General features: G+C 38.5%; 1 protein-coding gene across 12 annotated transcripts in view; it reads right to left on the bottom strand.

Moving 5' to 3' along the window:
- The window catches only part of TNIK (TRAF2 and NCK interacting kinase), a 469,288-nt gene that overhangs the window by 130,733 nt on the left and 314,688 nt on the right, over positions 1 to 23,867 (bottom strand). For all 12 annotated transcript variants that reach the window (XM_023737917.1, XM_023737914.1, XM_023737916.1 and 9 more), the window contains 3 exons: positions 11,959 to 12,069; positions 8,190 to 8,280; positions 4,979 to 5,109 (listed from right to left, as the gene is read on the bottom strand). In XM_023737917.1, coding sequence (XP_023593685.1) covers positions 4,979 to 5,109; positions 8,190 to 8,280; positions 11,959 to 12,069 — 333 coding nt within the window. The remainder of the gene's footprint in view (positions 1 to 4,978; positions 5,110 to 8,189; positions 8,281 to 11,958; positions 12,070 to 23,867) is intronic.

Raw genomic sequence — 23,867 nt, forward strand, 5'->3', positions numbered from 1 at the left:
TAGAATTTATAGACAAGCAGATCTGGCTCCACACAAGCAGACAACTAGAGGTGTATAATACATATGAGGTTGAACTACATGAAATTGCTGGGTTTGGGGTCAAAAATGGCCAAATAGCAGTAATTTTAAACATAAACACAAATTGAGTACTTACCAAATGCTTGGCACTGATTAATCCCTTTATATACATTAACTCACTGTATTTTTACCCTGTAATACATCATTTATTATTCCCATTGTACAGAGGCTCAGAGAGGTTAAATAACTTCCCTGAGGTAATATAGCTAACAGGAGGCAAAGTCTACATTGCAAACCAGTCCCGGGTGAGTTCAAAAGCCTGCCTCTCATTTACTATGCTATGTATTTACATACTACGTTATATATAAGTGAACTAAGGTGAGCTCAGGGTTACTCAGGGTATCAAGCAAAGGTAATTATTAATAAACCCATTTCACACATAAAACAAACTGACGGTAGAAATCTTTAGTCCCTTGTCCGTCCACATTTGTTATCTGACCAAAGTGATAATGTTTGAAGAATAGCTTATTCTCTCCAACTGGGAATCAGCATGCTGCCTGGAGGTTGCACTGGCTGTGGCTGACTGGGAATTCTGTATTAGGTGGATGTGAATGTGGAGCCACAGGAAATATGTTGTGTAGAAGTTCCAGTTTTCCACTGGGGATAAGATGGTATCTGCATCACACCTTCTTTCTGACCAAACAGGAATAGGGCCTTTGTTTTAAGATCAGTAGAGAGAGGCCAGGGCTTGTTTTAAATGTAGATGCACCATTCTGCAATCTGTATACTGTTCTCTCACAGAACATCTTGCATCACAGTCAGGCTATTATTACAGTCAAAATAATATACAACATCAGCACAGACAGGGCCTGAGAACAGGAACCCAGGGGGTGTGGGATAAATACGCCATTTCATTGCGCTTCTTTTGAACTTTTACTAGTTTAATGTAAAAGCAAGTCCTGTATATGACAAAAATTAAGACAGGCCAGAAAGATACATGAAATAAATTTTTTAAGTTCCCCATTCCATCCACATGACCTATTCAGAGGTAAACTGATGTTTTTAGATTTCCTATGTCTATAAATTTATATATATCTATATATGAGTTGGAATTGACTCGACAGCAATGGGTTTGGTTTTTTTATATATATTTATAAATATATAAAACCACCTGGTGGTGCACTGGTTAAGTGCTCAGCTGCTAACCTCAAGGCTGGTGGTTCAAACTCACCAGCCGCTCTGTGGGAGAAAGTTGTGGCAGTCTGCTTCTGTAAAGCAGACTAGGAAACCTTATGGGGCAGTTCTACCCTGTCCTATAAGGTTTCTATGTGTCGGAATCACCTCGGTAGCAACAGGTTTGTTTGTTTTTTTTTTAAATATATACATAGCGAGAGAGCAGGGGGCGGGGGAAGTAAGACTACACAGTGTGTACCATACTGTAAGCTGTTTTGCACCTAACACTGTATCTTGGGATCTGTTCACATCCCATATATACACATTTCCTCATTGTTTAAATAGCTGCGTAGTATTCCATTATACAGACACTCTAGTTTTTATTTAACCAGGTCCTTATTGATGAGCATTTGACCGTGGAGAACTTTCTTTAGTGGGTGGTTCTCGTAAATCAATAAATATGTAGGACTATAAAAGACCTGACAAATCCTATCCAACTGAAATGAAATTCAAAGTAAGTTTAAAAAATAACAACTTAAACAGCCCAGGAATTTTTAACTGTTTTATTAATTTTAAATCTTTCAAATGCTTCTTATTAAATGGAAAAGCTTTCATTATTGCCCCACATACTTATCAGGGAAATGAAACCTTTCCTTTCACTTGGCGTGTTTTGACAGAATTTCTGAAAACAAGAAAGGAAGGGCCTCTCAGGGAAACTGAACACACCAGGCAAATGAGATTCTGGTGCTCCTCCTTAGGAGAGGCTTTCTTTTCAGTTGCTTATTCTCTGGGCCCAGTAGACAGCAGACAAATCCAGACTGCAATAAAAACCAGGAGCTCCTCAGACTACTTTTTGACAAAGGCCCTTATTTTATTGCATTACTTTAGTTTTTTAAATTAATTTATCGTAGTTTTTAAAGATTTTATTAACTGACTGCAGTTTTTAAAGACACTTAGACAAATCAAATAATAAAAAATGAGTAACAGTCAATAAATATAAATCAAATAATAAAAATCAAACTATACCCCGCCCTCTTTTGCATTTTATCTTTACTTTAAAGGAAGGGCTTTTATGAGGCGAACCTAACAAAGTCCAGTTGACTTCGAGCCATCTTTTAACCAAACATGCCCCCTAGGTTGCAAGCATCTACACCACTCGAGAACCCAACAGTGTGACATCAGTGTGTGAAGCTTGAACACATAGCCAGGTCAAAACGGCTACATACACAGAGGGACAGCAAGTGAACTCTCAAGTCGAAAACTGAAGTGTGGTTAACTCCTTACACTCAGTGTGTACTCAGTAAATATCTGCTCAGTGTGTACTCGGTAAAAACATGCTAAGTGGATGAACAAACTATTTTGAAAGTCAAGGTATCGTCAAGTTGTCCTATGGTGACAGACCACATCCCTAAGAATCCTAACCAACAACAACAACAAAAGGATAAGATACAGTATGCCGAGAAAAAAACAATAGGACTATTTAAAGAATAGCTTCTTATCTGGTCCACAAACTGTGAAGTGTTTGAAATGAATCTTCAAAGAACCCCCAGACCTTCCTTTCTACCCTGTCTTCCTTATTTACCCTTTTGAGATGATGCTTCTTCTTTTACCCATAAATACCAGTGAAACTCATACTCTTTGCCACAATTCCTTCCTCCCTTGTATCAACCTGTACCCATGACAAGACCTGATAAATTAATTCACACTGAGGTGTAAATGACTGATACAGTTTAACCAGTTTTCCCTATCAGGGTTCTTTATTTTTTAATAAAAGATGCACAAATTAATGCAAATTTTAATGTCTCAAGTTACACTTAGAGTCAAGCGGACCTTCTGGCACCTCTGAAATCACACAGTTTAGCCTGATACCCACTGTGGCTACTTATACACCAGGCTGTGTCCACTAACTGGTCTCCAAAATTTTTCACTGATCCCCAACTATATTCCTTAGCCATAATCTGAGGAAACAGGACCAAGATGTTAGCTGAATTCAGAGACTGGGCTTGGCCAGAAGGAAGTTCTCTTCTAGTTACTCTACTGGAAATCTCCCTAATGCCACAAAGCAAAAGTCCCATATACAATATATAGTCAAAATATTTAAAAGCTGAAGCTCAGGGTCAAAGGTGGAAGCACTCTGATTCCTCATGATATCTTATAAAGCAGTCTGAAATATCTGTGCCCCACATGTAGACTGGTTTGCACTTGGTTAAATATAACTACAGGTTGAAGAATTGCTTATAGCCAATTATGATACACATATCTGGTCTGGGACCTATATTTTGTAGTAGTTCCTCTAGAGGGATCTGCAGATTAAATTATTTAAACGTGCTTATCATTAGCAGTTTAAATAAATGACATTTATTTTAGCAGGAGATTAATTTTTAACTTGGCAGCTGTCTTCAGACAGATTGCTGTCAGGTTATTACAGTGACTAACTTTGAAGGAAGGAGGAAATTTACAGGAGATTGTTGTTTTCAGACACTCAAGCTTGCATTTCCCCAAAGAGGCAAATAATTTTGTTGATGCCCAGGGACACTGGGTCCTGAAGACACTGCAATGTTTGTATCTTTGTGACCTAATTTCAATAATACCCTCGCATTATTCTTATTTGGCTTTTCATGTGGAAAACTAAAAATGTTCTTTAAAAGAAGCATTCTTCAAATATACTCTTCAGAGGCAGATTTTTTTTTTGGTTGAGTTGGAGGTTTATATAAGAGCACATTATAGAGGAGCAGGTAAATATCTTGGAAAGAGCTCTGAATAGACAGTTGGGAGACCCAGGTTCAAGTTCCTGCTCTGACAAGATCACTAACTGGCTGTGGTCTTTCGAAGGCCTCAGATCTCAGTTTCCTCATCTGCAAGATGAGGTTATTTAGAGATAATCACTAAAGTCCTTTACTGAAAAGTCCATGTATCTAGTAAACCAACCAAGTAATATCAAGTTTTGCCCAAGGTTGTCCTGTAACCTACACAAAGACCACAGAGGGGCATCTCAACCTACACATGGTCCAAAACCCACAGCAACTAGATCCTATTTGACCCCAATTTTAATGTCTTTACTTTTAGCTGCAATGAATGAAAACAATATCACCTAACACTGCAGCTGTCGACAGGGTAGTAACCTTGAACTATGTCTGATTACTGACTATCAGAATGGAAAAGAGGAGAGTTTCTTGGGAGAAGGGGGTGACTGTCACCTCTCTCCTTGAACATCGCTTTGAATTTACCATCAAATTTTCAGTTGATGATATAAAGTAACAAGCCACAAATCAAATTTCTAACAAACACCACAACGGGGTACTGAAAGACCATAAAGTAGATAACATTCTACTTGGTTTTCTCTCATTGATGAGAAACACCAGGAATTACTTTGAACAATACAGAAATCAGTAAGTCTGATTATTCTTCATCAGAAGAAGATGACCCAAGACAACAAGTTCATACCTTGGTTTCTGTTAACACAAAAATCAATCAAAATATACACTTTGCCAAAACTAAACTATAGCCAAAATGGAAATAGATCTTCCAATAATAAAAAGCAAGAGTAAATTTGAAAGAATGTAAGAAATAGTTAAAAATTTTTTTACAGATAAGCAGTCAGATGTAATGGCCAAATTCATTAAAAAGATTCACATTTGAATGTCTTTTAATTTTAAATTCAAATAATGTTTTTCAGTTCTCCCTTGGATTACATAAATCATAAACCCAAAGACATGAGAATTCTCTCATTTCAAGTCTCGGGGTGAGATGTTAGACATGATTTTGAAAACCAATGAAGAAATCATACCTTGAAATCATATGTGGCATCTGGATTTTCATCACAAGCAATAACTTCTGGAGCCATCCAATAGGGAGTCCCGATGAAGGTATTCCTTCTGCCCACTGTTCGATCTAGCTGGGCACTGACTCCAAAGTCCACTATTTAAGAAAAGACAAATGAATATTGTCTACAATCTTTGGCTTTATGTGGAGACAAGATGAATTTTAAAATTGCATGTTTAAATGGATGAAGTGCATTGATAAGGAAAGTATAGTGTGTTGTATTTGGATACACCAAGACTCTATGGGACTCAAAAATAGGTATTAAATAAAAGGTAACCTTGGCTGCAACCAAAACCAAACCCATTGCTGTTGAGTAGATTCCGACTTATGGTGACCCTATGTGTTACAGAGTGGAACTACTCCACAGGATTTTCTTGGCTGTTATCTTTTTATTTGCTTCTAATTTTTATTGTATTTTAGGTGAAAGTTTACAGCGCAAATTAGTTTTTCATTCAAAAATTTATACACAAATTGTTTTGTGACATTGATTGCAATCCCCACAATGTGTCAGCACTCCTTCCCCTTCCCTTTTCACCCTGGGTTCTCTGTATCCCCATTTGTCCCGTTTTCCTGTCCCTTCCTGCCGTCTCGTCTTTGCTTCTGGGCAGGTGGTGCCCATTTGGTCTCGTATACTTGACTGAACTAAGAAGCACATCCCTCAGTGTGTTACTGTTGCTTTATGTGCCTAATCTTTTTCTGAAAGGTGGACTTCAGGAGTGGCTTTAGTTCTGAGTTATCAGGGTGTCCAGGGACCATAGTCTCAGGGGTTCCTCAAGTATCTGTCGGACCAGTAAGTCTGGTCATTTTTTTGGGGAATTTGAATTTTGTTCTACATTTTTCCCCTGCTTGTCCAGGACCCTGTATAGTGATCCCTGTCAGAGCGGTTGGTGGTGGTAGCTGGGCACCATCTAGTTGTTCTGGGCTCGGGCTGGTGGAGGCTGTGGTTCATGTGGTCTGTTAGTCCTTTGGGCTAATATTTTCCTTGTGTCCTTGATTTTCTTCATTCTCCTTTGCTCTTAACATGATGGGGCCAATAGATGTACCTTAGATGGCCACGTGCAAGCCTTTAAGACCCCAGACACTACTCACCAAAGTTGGATGTAGAACATTTTCTTTATAAACTATTTAATGCCAATTGACCGAGATGTCCCCCGAGACCATGGTCCACAGCCCTCAGCCCCAGTCCCTCAGTCCCTCAAGGTGTTTGGATGTGTCTAAGAAGCTTCTATGACTTTGGCCTGGTAAAGCTGTGCTGCCTTTCCCTACATTGTGTGTTGTCTTTCCCTTCACCAAAATTAACTTGTCTGTAACTAGTTAGTGATTTCCCCTGCCCACCCCTCCGCTACCTTGTAACCATCAAAGATTTTTTTTGTGTGCGTCTAAACTTTTGTTGGGTTTTTATGATAGTGGTCTCATACAATATTTGTCCTTTTGTTATGGACTTATTTCACTAAGCATAATGCCCTCCAGATTCATTCATGTTGTGAGATGTTTCATGGATTCATCATTGTTCTTTATCGTTGCATAGTATTCCATCGTATGTATGTACCATAATTTGTTTACCCATTCATCTGTTGATGGGCACTTAGGTTGTTTCCATCTTTTTGCTATTGTGACTAATGCTACAATGAACGTGAGTGTGCATATGTCTATTCCTGTGACAGCTCTTATTTTTCTAGGATATATTCCTAGGAGTGGGATTGCTGGATCACATGGTATTTCTATTTCTAGCTTTTTAAGGAGGTGCCATGTCATTTTTCATAGTGATTGTACCATTTTACATTCCCACCTGCAGTGCATAAGAGTTCCAATCTCCTCACAACCTCCCCAATATTTGTTATTTTCTGTTTTTTGGCTCAGTGTCTTGGCAGTAATCTTTAGGGAAGTAGATCACTAGGCCCTTCTTCTGAGTGTCGCTGGGTGGGTTCAAACTGTCAACCTTTAGGTTAGTAGTTGAGCGCAAATCATTTGCTCAAAGGATAGTAATTAGTACTCAGATTCTGGTGTCAGACAGCCAAAGAGTACATCCTATTTCTGCTGCTTACTAGTGATGCGACCTAGGGTTAGTACATTAACCTCTGAGTTTTGGTTTCCCAGTCTGTAAAATGAAGATGACGATATCTACATAGAGCTGTTCTGATATTTAAGTGACATAATCTATATATAAATATCTGGTACAGGGCCTGGCATACAATGTACTTTTCACAAATAACTGTTAACTAGTGATGAGTGAATATTCTGAGGACAGCTTACCTAGCAGGCACATACATACCTGCTTAGTCTATATAATGTATAATTTTGTATTTAAAAAAATATTCATAAGACAAAAGTTGTCACCCCAATGCTAAGTCAAAATGGAAATATGTCTTAATAAAAAGGCAAGGGCCAATGTTTGGGATATAAACATAGAAAGTATTTAAATCTCTTTGAAAATAAGCAGTCATATGTACAAAGATTTTTTTCTAGATGATAAATCATATATCCTGTAACTTTTCTTAAAGGATATTTGTCAGTTTATGCCCTCACTTATATATGCCAAGCAGGCAAATGCATGTGGCAATTCTCTACTTTATCTGGATAATCCCAGGTCTGTTATGGGAAGGACTCCAATGGATAGCACCAAAGAAAAGGATTCCCTCACTGATGACTCTGGCAGATTGAGGTGAGATGATCAGAATGCAATCAAAAGTGGGAAGCTGGGCATCCATTTTGCAAAGGTGCCCTAGTTAATAACAAAATCAATGTAAATACAACTTAAAATGTAGGTGAATGAAGCAGGAACTAGTTATTCTGAATGTATCTAACTGTGGATACTTTAAACCAAAAAAATCAGATATCATGATTGTCTTGTTACAGCTGCAACCATGTAAACCACCTATAAAATGTAGGAGACCATTTCACTCACATCTAATCTAAATGGTCTTTGCTAAAAAAAATTTGATTATTTTTACACATCTATTAAGCACACAGTGCTGTTCACCATACTGCATACTAACTGACTCTTAATGCTTTTGGAAATGTTAAACGGACATTTTCATTTCCATTCTTAACACAATGACCTTCAAATTCACAGTGACAAATTTACATTCATTACAAAAAAATAAAACAATAACAATGCTGTTGAAATAATCCTATCAATTCCTGCACTTCCCAGGCTCACTAGCTTCTGTTCTTACCTAGTTTAACTTCTGCGTTTTCAGTCAGCAGAACATTCTGCCCTTTAATATCTCGATGAATCACTTTATGCTGGTGCAGGTGACTCAGCCCCTGGAGTGGTGGAGAGTTGAGAAGAGTTAACAGGAACATAAATCAAAATGCAAATAAATTATTTTGGACACTGATGATCCAAAAAAAAAAAAAAAAAAGAAGAAGAAGAAGAAAGAAAGAAATTTAACTTATCCAAAGATACTTTCAAAATTATATTCACATCTTTCATGCGTTCACAGCGCCATCCTAAACCATAGGCAACCGGTCAATGTGAACTGAACTAAAAGGCAGCTCTTGCTATTCTTTCATATCAGATCTGATCTCAGGTACCACTGAACTGCATGGAGATACGGTTCCAATACACACAAGTTTCTGTTAACACCGAGGACACCAAACGTGAGGGCTGCCTATTTTTGCTAGTTTGTAATAGGAATATCTGCAATGACTCTGTACAGAAAACTAGCTCTATTTAACTGGACCCCCCACATTTTTGGGGGACAATATTGAATTTAAAAATTAAACAATATTACCTCTGTGATACAATTTTAATGAAGTACAATAAAACTTTTTTCAGAGCAGTCAAGAAATTTCCCATTGGCTCTAGCCAAATTGGTTCACAGTAAAAAAGGAAAACAGTCTCTGTTTCCTTCGTTGGCCATTATCACTGCCAACGGACATCCGTGACTTCGTGTTCGTTACATGAGACAATCGTTTGTGTTATCCAAACCTGACTGTGTTCCATTTCTGAATGAATTACTCGGGTTTTGGAGTCTTTGTGGTATGAGTTCTAAGAGCTATAGACTTACTCTAAGGTAGTCAGATGTTTCTCAGAGAAATCATAATCTAAAATAATCTAAGATTTGCATTTTCACACAAATGATGACAATGCTAACACTGCTGATTCAATGTATCGGGTACACAAGTGTTGTCATTTTATTATTTGTATTTCCTGAAATTTTAATTTTCTCTACAACAACAAAAGCAGGGTATAAAAGATGAAGTTGACACAAAAGCAGCAAAATCAATTTTTGAATTCTCCTGTTGAAGAAATTCAGCATGAGAATACCGACGTCCAAAAAGATCTATGTATATATTAGGGATGTAAGTAAATATAAGCAATATGATAGGACAGTTTGAGATACAGATTTGGGTCTTAAAATATTATCTTTCTTATCTAGTCAGTTTGGCTCAAGGTAGGTATCAAGCAGATTTAAATGTATGGTTTTCATAGTATATGAACACCTCACAAACCCTTCAGAGAGGGGTTGAAGACCCCTTTCCTCCTTCACCACTGAAGTATTAGAAGCAGATAACAGAGTATGTAAGGGAGGCAAAGGTTATAGTTAATGAGCTCAAACAATGCACAGAGGTTGATCTCTGAAACTTCCCATGACCAGGGACCTTGCGGTGATCAAATGTTCCTTTGAGAGAGTCCCTTATCTTAATCACCAGTTTCACTTTGGAGAATGTATTAAAGGCAGAAAACCACTGTTTTCACACATTTTAAAGGCCCTGGGTGGTGCAAATGTTAACATATTTGGTTGCTAATTGAAATTGCATCCACCCAGAGGTGCTTGAAAAGAAAGGCCTGGCGATCTACTTCTGAAAAAAATCAGTCATTGAAAACCCTGTGGAGTGCAGTTCTACTCTGACACGCACAGGGTCACCAAGAGTTGGAATCAACTTGTTGGCAAATGGTTGGTTATTGAAAGATGCTCACAGGATCAAACACCCCTGCTGCTTCTAGAACCCTGGGATCAAACGACTGATCCCTGTAGGGTTACCCAGCAGTACAGAAGGCGTATTGGGCAGAACCAGCCCTGGAAAACTGATAGATTCTTGGGACCTCTTAGGTGGTCTGGATAACTAAACAATCCATTATACGCTCCTTGCCTGGGCTGTTTTAGAAGCAAAATTTTAACAGACAGAAATTCAAACTAAGTTTATACAATGGCACATTAAGACTTGGGGATAAATGTTAGATGTGAAGGAGATCGCCTGTCATGCCTCCTTGTTTCCCCTCAAAGTTTGTTTTATGTTCTGTTCAAGAAATCTTTTTTCCTATTATCCCATGTTTTCTCTCAAAAGCTTTATTTTTTTATCCCTTTCAGTTATATCTATAATCTCTCTGTAACTGATTTTTGAATATGGTTTAAAGCAGGTGTTAAGTTTCATGCTTTCACATGAATATTCAGTTGATGAAGCACCATTTATTGATTAAAGAACCTCTTCAACACAGCAGCATTTCCTATGTCATAAATCAGGTGCCCATATGTCAGTGGGTCTGTTTCCTGATTCCGTTCCATTGGACATTTGTCTGTTCTGTGACAATGCCTCTCTGTCTTAATTACTTAGTAGCTTTATAAAAAGTTGTGATATCTGGTATCATAGATCTTCCAGCTTTGTGGTTCTTCTTCAGGATTGCCTTGGCTATTCTTGGCCCTTTACATTTCATATAGTTTTTAAAACTCAACTTGTCAGTTCCTACAAATACACCTACTAGTATTTTGATTGGGAGTGCAATGAAACTATGTATCAAATTGGGAAGAAATGATATCTTTATAATATTAAGCCTTCCACTCCATAAATATGGTATACCTCATCCATTATTAAGTCTTCTTTAAATTCTCTCAGTAATGTTTTGTAGTTTTCAGTGTAAAAGTAGTTCATATCTTTCAGTAAATTTATTTCTAAGTATTTGATTTCTATGTTATAAGTGTTATTATCTAAAAATTTCATTTTCTATTTGTTTTTTGCCTGATCTGGTTTGCATTTGATGAATAAACATTATGTTTTTATGCCCTTCTTTCCTTCTTCCTTAACTTCCATTTATCCATCCACCCATCACAGCACATAATCTATTTCTCAAAGGTATTTCTTGGACACATATTGAAAAACAGTTTTAACTTCTGTTCTCTTAAATTAAGAAGGTAGAGTTTACAAATAAGTAACAATTAAGGCAGATCTAGCAAGAACGTTTGGTGGACATATAACAGCCTCTATATTAGTACTAAGAAAATTAAACTAGTATGAAGGAACTAAAATATACCCAATTACTTCTCCTTGAAAATAAGGCACAACGGACCAGATTGTCTGGTGTAGGCTTTGTGGGTATAACTCAGACAACAGGCAAAATCTTGCCCAGCTATTTTGGTTGATTTAAGTGATTAAGTCTCAAAGAATTTTTTTTTTTTTTTTTAAAAAAGGTAAAAGCCATTAAAACTAGGTTGTATGTACTGAAATGGCTAAAGTCACACAACCTTTACAGACTATATGTGGTAGAAAGGCATCACTACATTAGTTATGATAAATTAGTTATAACTCTTACAAACAGAAAACTCAAATGATCAAATATCTCAAAACAATTCATTTATTGGGTGTAACCCTTCTTTCTGATCTAAAATCAGATTTTAATTGAAAATACCATTGGACATGAATCCTTGTTAAGGGAATTTACCCAATGTTAGCCCTTTAAATGGAGGTGCACATGGCCTTCACAAGCTTTCCCTCTCAAGGCATCCAGAATGGCTCTCATTTCTATTAGAGCAGACTTTCACACCAACTCGACCATCACCACAACTACCACTACTACCACCAGTGTTAGAATAAAGCTTAAAAAAGATTTACAATATGTTTGTGAATTCCAGTGGAAGGTTTAAAACAAAGTTCAACATTTCCCTGATATCCAGTGTTACCTTAAGACATTGGGAGGGAGGCCAGTCCCCACTTGTTACATACCCGTAAGATCTCCCTGCAGATGTATGCGATCCATTCCTCCTTCAACGTGTTACCTTTTGTGTTCTTGATCAGATCGGTGACAGAGCCAGCGCCACAAAATTCCATCACCAACTGGCAAGGGAAGCAAACACGCCATAATAATAATTACATTTTCACAGCTTCGACTAGGTTGGGTTAATAAAACATATAGATTCCAGTTGGCTGCTTTAGAATGCCATCCCTGTAAAGAAAAATTGATCACTAAACAATATATTAAACATAAACTTTTAACTTAATTTCCTCCTAAAACAGCAAAAAGGGAACTTTTTATTTTTGTAAGTTTCCAATCTGAAAGTTGTATTTGGAAATTGAGAAAAATCTTCATAGTATAAGTCATTTTTAAAATAGGAACTGATAGGTGGTCCAGACATCATCAAGAATATCTTTGTGTTTTTCCCCAGCACTCTAACTCATCTGTCCTACAAAAATAGGATCATTCCCCTGTCAGAAAGAGCTATGGTTCTCTAAGCAGTCCCAAGTTACAACAACAGAATGCAAACTGTTTGTGCTATTGGTTTGGAAGTGGCACTGTAAGCTGTCAGAGTGAGGACTATCTGTTTTTAATTAACATCAGTAAATGTTCCCAGGAGTTTGGCACATCGAATAAATTCAGTAAACAATAAACCATAATTTAGCACCTTTCATCCAAAAAGCTTCAAGCTCTCTATAAATATAAATGCATTACAGTTCTCAGCAACTTTATCAAATAGGCAGAAAATAAATATCTCCCTTATTTAACAGGGAAATACAGACCAGAAGAGGAAAAGCAATCTATTTTACTGCTTTACATCCATTATCTAGGTTTAGAAAAACACATCACTTTCCATATTTTCTCTCTCTTCTTCAACAACAATCACCTAATTAGGCACGTATATTATTTTTTTATTATGCAAAAAGAATTAATTATATGAGAAGAATTCAGAATAACCAGCAACCAATCTGTGACCTGACAGTAAAAACAAAACTAAATGGTGCCTTAATGAAATCTCATTGATGGTTTTGGCGAAATGTACATTCCCAACATCAGTACCAGGTCATCAGGTCCAAAATCTACCCAACCAGCCCGCAAAATCTTCAGGACAAAAGTTATGTTTTCTTTTTCTCTGTATTTCTGGCATCTAGTACAATATCAGGCAAAAGTAGAAACTCAACAAAAACTCATGAAATGAGTTTAATAAATGAGTTTCTAATGCCTGTTTTGACTTGTCTTTGGGTGATCCCACAAAGGGCAGGGAAACTCCCCATCTTCTCCAGAAGGGCCAACAGAAGTAGAGAGAATAAGGAATTTTCGTAAGGAGACTTGGAAAATGCTCACAATAGGCTACATTCCAACCTGATAAGAACTGTAAAACTACCATATATGACAACCAGGAAACTATCAAAGACTCAGGAGTCAACTTGAAGAGGCTTCCATTGGCTAAAGATGAGGTAATCTGAGCATCAAGAAGAATAATAATTTCAATTTGTTGAAACATATTTAATATGTTCAATTAAATGAGTTAATAAAGATATTCCTTCCTCCCCCCCCCAACCCCCCAGAAAAAGCATATAACTGGCACTGTTAGAAGAAAGAAAATAACTTCTTATTTACAAAACCGGCAAATAAAGGAAAAGAATCAAGAATTTTTTTCCTGTCTTTCTTATACAAAATTTATCCTTAGGTAACTAAATAATAAAAGAGGGAAAGCTTATCTTCTTTTGTTTGTTTGTTTTTGAACATTTTATTGTGGTTGGGCGAAAGTTTACAGAGCAAATTAGTTTCCTATTTAACTATTTATACACATTTTGTTTCATGACATTAGTTGCAATCCTCTCAATGTGACAGCACTCTACCCACTTTCCCCCTGAGCTCCCCATTTCCATTCACCCATCTTTCCTTCCCCTTCCTGACTTCTGAACTTTGTTTTTGGGCAAATGCTGCCCTTTTGGTCTCCTGTTCCAATGACTTTCCTCACGGGTATTACTATTCACTTTACAGGTCTGTCAATTGTTTGGCTGAAAGGTGATCTCTGGGAGTGGGTTCATTTCCAGGTTGAAGGGTATCTAAGGGCCATAGTCTCGGGGGTTCCACTAGTCTCTATTAGACCAGTAAGTCTGGTCTTTTTTATGAATTGGAATTTTGTTGAAGGCTTATCTTTAGAAAAAAAATAGGTATTCCATCTAATAAGTGAAGAAGGAATACACATAGAATATCACTATTTTGTACCTCCAGTAAACTAATAGATTCCTAATCTGATCATCAGTGGCTGCTAACATTACAAAATAAAAAACAGCCAGACAGGATCTGCCTCATGATAGGAGAACACAACATCAATTATAAAGTCTTGCCAAAACCAGAAAACAAACAAAACCCTGAACTTAATTAATTCTTTAGATTTAACTACCAATTTACAGGAAATTCAGAGAACTGAGGAACATGTTAAGTCATGGGGATACAATCAGCAAAATCCAGACTAGGTGTGATGGTGAAGATTGTGTGTCAACTTGGCTGGGCCATGATTCTCAGTGTTTATATGTGATCACTTCCACGATGGAATCTGCTGTGAGTAGCCAATCAGTCGAAAGGGAGTTTCCTTGGGGGTATGGCCTGCATCTGAATGTAAACATCTGAATATGCTTGCTCTGGATCCTGCGGCTGCCTCCTGTTCGCCTGACCTCCGGTTCTTAAGACTTGAGCTATCAGCTTATCTGCTGATCTTGAGATTTGTCCACCTTCACAGCCTATGAGCGGTAGCCCTCCTCTCCGACCTGCCAATCTTGGGTTCGCCAGCCCCTGCAGCTACATGAATCAGGAGAAGCCTCTATCCTGATCCACGGACTTCAGACGTTCCAGCCTCTACAATCACGTGAGCTGTTTCCTTCATATAAATTTCTTTATATATTTATACGTTTTACTGGTTTTGCTTCTCTAGAGAACCCAGCCTAAGACACTAGGAAACTCCACAGGGTAAATAATTTGTTTCTTCAACAAATAAAATGCAAGGAGGAAAAAAAGAGTAGAGGGGAATCCTGTAGATTTAAAGATATTTAAGAAGATACACAAGCCAACTATAATGTATGTACCTTATTTAGGTATTGAATTTTTTTAAAATTAAAAAACTTATGAGACAATTACAACCTTGAAAATAGACTAGATATTGATGATACTAAGGAAATGTGGTTAATATTTTTTAGTTTTGATAATGGTACCATGATTATGTCAAAAAAGTTCTTATTTTTTGGAGAAACAGGCTGGGATACAGCTAAAATGATATGATTAGTAGGATCTGCTTCAAAATAATGTTAGAAAGCGGAAAGCAGATGGAAGCATGGATGGGGCAGGGTTGGCTATTGATGGTTGTTGGGGCTGGTTTTAGGCACATGTGTTCATTGTACTGTTCTGTCTACTGTTGGTTGTTGTTCTGTCTACTTTTATGTATTTTGGCCGGCTATCTATAATACAAAGTTAAGAGAAATCCTACCATGTGACAAACTACGGTTCAACACCAGCATCATGGACAAAAGAAACACCCTTGGGTAGAAAGGCAGGAATATTTTCTCAAGTGAGAAAAACATGTTTTTACCCCTTCCCCAAATCCCATTTTGAGAAAGGTAGTAACCAGATCTCTGACAAATGCAGCCACTGCCCTGGGATCAGCTGGAGCAAATGTCCTTACCACTGAGCTCTATTAGGCTGCGTAATTATAGTGCCCAAGGAAAGCAGTGGATGCCCAGTGACTCCAGAGTCTTAAAATTAGATTGGACAAAATACTTTCAAATATTCAGTAGGAAACAGCCCTACTCTAGCCAGGCACTAATGTCAGTGATTTCTATAATTTGCTTCTCCATTGAGCTCCAGCTGAAGGCAGCTAAATTCTTTTCATTTCACTGTGGAACAAAATGATTGTTAAATTATGTAATGGGATTTTTTTTTAAAAGGAAAATAAAGAAACCAGCATTTGCTAGCAATCGGTTCCTGCAGCCACACAGCAATACTGATAATTACTGCCACCACGCAGTGGGGACCTTCCCTCGCCACAGGTAACCTCATCACATTAATAAACAGAAACAGGGCTCAACTTGCCAAGCCCAGTGGTGATAAGTCAATAACTTTCCATCTCACAAATAAGAAATAATGGATCATTAATATTCTTCCCAAAATAAAGTCATCAAAGAGTTAGTTTACATCGGGGCAATAACAGCACCAACATTTACTAAGAATTTACTGTGTGCAGAGCACTGGGCTAAGTGATTTGCTATTGCTATTTCATTAGTTATTCGTCCCCTCAATTCCTTTTTCCTTATTTATTTGGAAATGGAGCTTAGTTATAGTCTGCAGCCTTATCAATAGTATGCAGTCGTTAAGTAACTAGAACAGAGTTGAAAACAGGGTGCTCCCTCAATTACTAGCCATGGAACATTGGGCATGTTAGGTGCTGTTGAGTCGATTTTGGTTGCATAGCAATCCCATGTGACTGAGTAAAACTGCCCCATAGGGTTTTCTAGGCTCTAATCTTTGTGCGAGCAGACTGCCAGGTCTTCCTCCCAAAGAGTAACCGGATGAGTTCAAACCACCAAACTTTTGGTTAGCAGGCGAGTGCTTAACCATTGTGCCACCAGGGCTCCTTTACCACCACTATAAACTACAAAACAAAAACATCAACCTTATAGATTTGATGTGAACATTAATTGTGTCTATGGATATAAAGTTCCCAGCATCCAGAAAGCTCAACATATGTTTATTACTTTTTCCATTTTTTGGTCTATTTGCATTTATAAAAAAGCCACCAGAAGAGCTTCTGACTTGGAAGATGGCATCCATGGCTCCCCAATGTCCTCTTGAGTTGGATGCTGAAGAGACAGGGCTGAAAGAAGCTTATAAAATATATTGGGTGTATGTGTTTCTAAAACCTTTATTAATGAGAAAGTACCAAGGACATACCTTCTTTTTAAGCTTGTACCACACAGCAAGAAGACACAGGGGAGCATTCCAGGGCACTGGATCTTTTTATTTAGGGGGTGAGGGGACATGAGAAGGAATGTTACATTTGAAATCTCACTCAACACCAACTAAACAGCTGGGTCAGAAAATGAAATACACATGTATTTAACCTGGGAAGAGAGAGGGAAGGTTAAGTTGAAGGTGTGGACAGAACTGTTCTCAGGCAGGGAAGACACAGGACGGTGGGCACCAGCCAGGGAATGGAACTGTGTCCTGGCTGGACTCTGGGAGGAGGTAATTAGAAAAGAGCACAATGTTGTGCAACCAAATTACTGTGGGGAGGGATTGCTTGGATCGCCTGGACATGGCTAGTTATTGTCTATCCAAATAAAAAAGCTTACTTTTAAAAAACAAAATGTTCTGACATTCTTCACAGTTTGCATGGTTGATTATTACATATTTTTGCCGGTTGTCTTATATTTCTGAGAAAAACCAGCTGTCATCAAGTTGGCCTCCGACTCATGGCAATTCCATACGTGTCAGAGTAGAACTGTGCTCCATACACTTTCCGATGGCTGAATTTTCAGAAGTAGATCACCAGGCCTTTCTTCCAAAACACCTCTGGGTGGACTCAAACTGCCAACCCTTCCATTAGCAGCTAACGTTTGCACCACACAGACAAGTGGGATTTTTTTCTTAGAAGCTGGGGAGGGGAGTTTGCTTACTATGTTCTCAAGGGCTTCTGTCTCTGCAGGATAATACTGCAGGAAGTGTCCCTGGCCTCAGCTGACTTTGAAAGGAGTTTCAGAAGCATTATCTGAGTCAGCCCTGAGCCCCCCTCCCACAGGGGCAAGGAGCCTTCAGTGTGGAATCACCAGAGGTGGTCACTTCTAATCTTCCTTTTCCAACACAAGGCACCTCTGAGAGAATTAAAAATGGTTTATTTTCAGAGCCAGCCTAAAAGGCTAGGATGATTTCTAGGGTCCTTAAAGGATTCACTCACTTGAGAGTTAATTGGCTTAAGTTCCTTTATCAAGAAACAAAGTCTTGAGGTGATGTTTCAAAACTGCAGACACTAGCCCAGAATACCCTGACAGAAACTCATTCTTCCCAAATGTCACCAGCCAGTCACCCACAGTATAAATGATTACTCGTAGACCCTCTCTTGTTTTTTAGGAAAAGGAGGCGTTGGGAAGTGGGGTGAAGAAGAGAAGAGAGCTGGAGGATAAAGGCCTGCCTGAAGTGAGAGTGTAGTTTGCACCAAGCGGGTGATGGGGCACCCTAAGGAAAGGACAGGAAGATAAACTTCCAAGATTTCACAACTCTGCCAAGGGTCAGCCTATTGACCTTGAAGGTCCAGAAACATCAGTGAGGCACAGGGTATTTTATCATGTATGGCTGGGAATAGCCACAGACTGCATATGCATGACTCGTGAAGGTATAAAGAAAACCCACCACCTGTCTTTCAGTTTGTCATACTGTGGTGGCTTGCCTGTTGTTGTGATGCCGGAAGCTATGCCACTGGTATTTCAAATATCAGCAGGGTAACCAATGATGGGCAGGTTTCAGCAGAGCTTCCAGACCAAGACAGACCAGGAAGAAAGGCCTGGTGATTTACTTCTGAAAATCAGCCGACGAAAACCTTATGGATCACAACAAAACACTGTCTGACTCACTCGCTTTGGATACAACATCAGTAAGGATCAATCACTTGGGGATGACATCTTAGTTGGTGAAGCAGAGGGCCAACGAGGACATGGAAGACCCTTGGTGAGATGATGCAATGATGGACTTGAACATGACAGTGGTTGTGAGGACGATGCAAGGCCAGGCAATGTTTTATTTGGCTGTTATTAGGTCTCCACGAGTTGACAGCAGCTATCATCTATCTGTCTGTCTGTCTCTATCGATCTAAATAAAACCCAAACTCAGTAACTTTGTTCAAATGCTGCTTCATTTGCCAGAAGTATGTTAAGTCTCACTATAGAAAACATGTGAGAAGTACTTATTTGTAGGTATACATTTGCATACATTTATAATTTCAATTATGACTTAATGGTAAAAGTAAACCTACTGGGATTTCCACATTTGGAAAAGAAAACAAAATAGCCTTTTGCATTCATTTTTAAACTAGCATGTATTTGAAGAAAAAGAAAATTCCTTTGGCTTCTGAATCATACTTTTAGACTTGAAAAGAGAATGCCTGAACCACAAATTCTAAGTCTTCCAAAGATGAAAAGATGATTCCCTAGTATGTGAACTGTTCCAAACTTTGTCAATAAAGCTTCTGGATAATGAACAACTTTATATTTTGAAAATGACAATGGTGGTCTGAGTTTACTAAGCCAACCGGTATTTTTAGCAACCAAGATGCTGGCCCAAAGGAAAGGTTCACTAGGCATACTGAAGAGCTGCCTCCGTCAAAGGAGATAGTCATCTCAACGTCAGCACGGCAGCATACAAGTAAATGCTAGAGAAGTCAGCAGCATCTTATTTTTGGCATCTGACGCTTAAATTTCACATTATGCGTGCAATATCATCTGGAAAAATTTCCCTGGTAGCTATAAATCATTACATGTCAATTTTTCCCATGGACCTAATCATAGAAATTAACCTTAAAGGTGTAAGAAATGTACAACTCTGCATCTCAGAATGCCATCCAAATAGAAGAATTTGATGTGGATGGGGGAGCAAGTTTACAAACAGCTTAAAAATAGGAAAAGAAAAAAATATTGATCTTTTAGGAATTAGGACGAAGCAACCTGGCAGCTGCGAGTTTTGAGAAGCACAACATAAACAGGAACACATACTTTGGCTTAAAATTAATCTAGATTAGGAATCGGAAGGGTTGCATGGGCCCTTAGCAAAATAACTTTGAGCATACATAAAGTCTTCCTTTCGTAAGGTAAAAAGCAGTTTAAGCACAGTTCAAATGAAATGCACTGGGATAAAAGAAGAAATCATTTTCATATTCCTGTCAAAGAATCATCCATTAATTCATAAAAGTGGCTCTATTAAAGCTTAACTCAAGCCCATGTTGCAAGGTCCTAATTGGGTATAGCTTTAGATCCGTGTTTGTATCCAAGTAACTTCATTCTGTCTCTATAGATCATCCAGTGGGGCAGCCGAGACTGGGAAACTGTTTCTACATCATTTCTATATTTACCAAATTCAGCCTTTTAAAAGTTTCTACTCACAAATAACAAGACTCAACAACTTCTCTAGACAAGTGACTTAGCTTTTATGTATGTAGAAAGATCATTCTTTATTTATAAAAGTAACAGATTAAAACAATCAAAATCAACGAAAGCCTCATTTCTGATATACAGAACTAAGAAAAGAAATGTTAATGAACTGTTCAAAACATTTGGCTATGGGTAGTTGAATTTTTAATGGTGTTATCTGTGGCACCTTGTCTCTAAAATCTTAAAATAACCAAAAAATGTAGTGGGCATGATTTTTGCCAAGCCAAGATACTGTAGCAATGTAAATCCAAAACTTAACAGACTTAGGTTTGGGGCTGTGGCCAACATCACTGAAGACTTTATAAAAGATCACCCACTGGTAGTTGAATGACTTTATGTCTTGGCTCATCTTAGTATCTCATTTACTCCTGAGAGCTGAAGGATTCTGGGAGCTTGGTAGGGCCACCAGAGATGATCCAATATGGGGCTTAGGCAGGTAATGTAAGTGCATGAAGCTGAGCACGTATGGAAGACAACAGGTAGTGATGGGGTCCCTGGCGCAAACTGGAGTGGGCATGTCCTTTCTAAACAGTTGGTATTCTGTTCGAACTATTGCTGCTGTTTGGGATTTCAGGCCCAATATTTCTAAATCATCTGATTTTTCAAAGAATTTAGACTTTTATATGAAACTCTTTTTACACAAACCCCATATTGTGCACCAAAGTAAACACATCTAAAGGTTGCATTTAGCCTCTGGGTTACCAGTTTGCAAACTCCGACCTATTCCAGTGTCATCATTTTTATAGATTAGGAAACCAAATGCCAAAGACTTTGCCTTCTGCGAAGACAATCCAGTCTCTGGATTCCCAGGCCAGTTTTCAGCCAACTGCTAGAATGTTCGCCTCTAAGAGGCATACAATATATGTTCTTGATTCTTAGCTCTGCAAGTCGACAATGTTACAATCTAATGAATGAATGGCTTACTGAGTCATTCCAGTACAATGCCCTGTTCTCTTACTTGACCACCCTACACTTTAGACGATCATCAGAATTTTATTTCTTTTTATGAGATACTTGAGCCCTGTGATTGTTATGGTAGTATCAAAAGCAACAGCAAAATATGTGTCATTTTGCTTTCTAATTTTAGAGAAATTATTTTGTTTAGTAGACATTATTTCTCACTCAGTCCCAGTGTCTGAATGGCATGCAGCAAGGAGTGCCTCTCCACCATGGAGCTGCAGCTGAACGAGATGGCAATGCCATGTCAGGAGCTCGCCCAGTTTCCAAGAGATTGGAATCTTTATTGAAAGAGCTCCCTTTTTGATTTCCGGATCAGGCCCTGAGCATTTGATAAAGGAGAATTACTTGGCCATCATCAGAAGCAGTTGTATTTCCACAAAAAGCTGGTACTAAATAAGTGTTTATCTTTACAATAAGACTGATAGAATTCGCACAGATTATAACTCAATCAGACACCTCAAACAGCACCTGTATTGGCTGGTGAGGTATGTGCAAATTTCTGTCATCCAGTCATAGCAAAAGAGGTATCTGGAGAAATATTTTATGTCATCTGAATACAGTGAACACAGGTTAGAAAGTGCTGCTCTTGGTTGTCTATGTCTCTCTATAATACAGAATATTTTCATGTGTATGGAATCCTCATGAAAATGCCAATAGCATAAAGAGTCAGTCATTTGTGATCTTTGCAATTATTTAATAACACATTCCCAAAAGGCTTAATGCACTTTTCAAAAATGTATTTTTTAGACTTCACAACAGTCTTAGTAGTAGCGAACAGGTTTTCCTATGCTATTTCAAAGCTGAGGAAACTGAGGAATGAAGATTAAACGTATAATTGAAATAAACTTACTTGATACAGAGTTTCAACCCTATTTTGAACAGTAACTTTTGATATCAGAACTATTCTTTATGACTAAAAGGAGAAGAGTGTAGGGTTTAAGGGCTGGTCCTGGCATCAGGGAGCCTAGGGTTGGCTAGCACACTGGCTTCATCACTACTAGATGTGAGATCCTAAGCAATTTCCTAACCTCTCTCTTCTGTAAAGTGGGGTTAATGAGAATATCTAAGCTGTAGAGTGGTGGAGCCACGGTGGCACAGTGGTTAAGTGTCTGGCTGCTAACCAAAAGGTCAGCAATTTGAATCCACGAGCCAACCCTTCGAAACCCTATGGGGCAGTTCTACTCTGTTCTATAGGGTCGCTATGAGTTGGAATCGACTCGATGGCAGTAGGTTTGGTTTAGAGTAGTTGTAAAGGTCTAATGAAATAATGAGAATGCAGTCAAGCACAGTGGTTGACACATGATAAGCAGGCAATAATTATTACCTGCTATTGTCATTATTAACAGAGAAAGGCCCAAATTCAGCGAGCCAGAGGCCTTGGAGTAACCATGTTCTTCTTGTTGTTAAGCGCCATCAAGTCATTTCCGACTCATAGCGACAGTATGAACAACACAACGAAACACTGCCTGGTCCTGTGCCATCCTCACAATCGTTGCTATGTTTCAGTCCATTGTTGCAGTCATTGTGTCAACACATCTCACTGAGGGTCTTCCACTTTTTCACTGAACAAGCATGATGCCCTTCTTCAGGGACTGGTCCCTCCTGATAATGTGTCCAATGCATGTGAGACGAGTTCTGCCATCCTCCCTTCTAAGGAGCATTCTGGCTGTACTTTCAAGACAGGTTTGTTCATTCTTCTGGCAGTCCATGGTATATTCAATATTCTTCACCAACATCATAATTCAAATACATCAATTCTCCTTTGGTCTTCTTTATTCATTCATTGTCCAGCTTTTGCATGCATATGAGGCAACAGAGAATACCATGGCTTGGGTCAGGTACACCTTAGTCCTCAAAGTAATATCTTTGCTTTTTAACACTTTAAAGAGATCATTTTACGTCAGATTTACCCAATGCAATATGTCATTTGATTTCTTGACTGCTGCTTCCTTGGGCATTGATTGTGATTTCAAGTAAAATTAAATCCTTGACAACTTCAATATTTTCTCTGTTTATCATAATGTTGCTTATTGGTCCAGTTGTAAGGACTACAATGTTATATTCTATAGCCAAGTTCCTACCAATATTCTAACCTGGCAATTATTTCCTATTTACTATGTTTCTATATTGCTTTGACTTTTCTAAATTCCACTTTAATTTGTTATAAAATAGAAGAAGTGCACCTAGACAAAGAAATGATGCTCTTGCCGTCACATGCTTTTAATAGCTTGGTATCTCCATCCCCAGTAACACAGAGGCTCCTAGACAATGGCTAGTGGGGACCGTCAGAACAGTCCTCTGCATGGGCCTGAGTCTGACATGTGCTGACACGTGAGGAGGGCTTCCTGGAGGAGGGTCCAGGTTAGACCTGGAAGGATGGATCCACAAGAGGACAACTGGCCACAGTCCTGCGCCTATGCAGAAGACTCTAAGCATTCAGAAAGCGCCCCTTTGCCCTCAGTCTTCCAAACTGGCAGAATGTGGGGCCTGTAAACATCACAGTTTGCCAGATACAAGTAGAGAAGGCAAAATGTGAAGGTATGTGGCCTGAGTTTGGAAATTATCTTTGTGGGCAGATCCCACAAAGCTGCCCTTTGTCAAGTTCAGGAACGGGACTGGCTTACTATAATAGCCTCCTAACTGGTGTCCTTAAGTTATGGATTGAATTGTGTCCCCCAAAATACGTGTTGTAAATCTTAAACCCCTATACCTGTGGATGCAATGCCATTCAGAAATAGGACTTT

This window comes from Trichechus manatus, unplaced genomic scaffold (genome assembly GCF_000243295.1).
Source record: "Trichechus manatus latirostris isolate Lorelei unplaced genomic scaffold, TriManLat1.0 scaffold00110, whole genome shotgun sequence".
NCBI classification, from domain to species: Eukaryota; Metazoa; Chordata; class Mammalia; order Sirenia; family Trichechidae; genus Trichechus; species Trichechus manatus.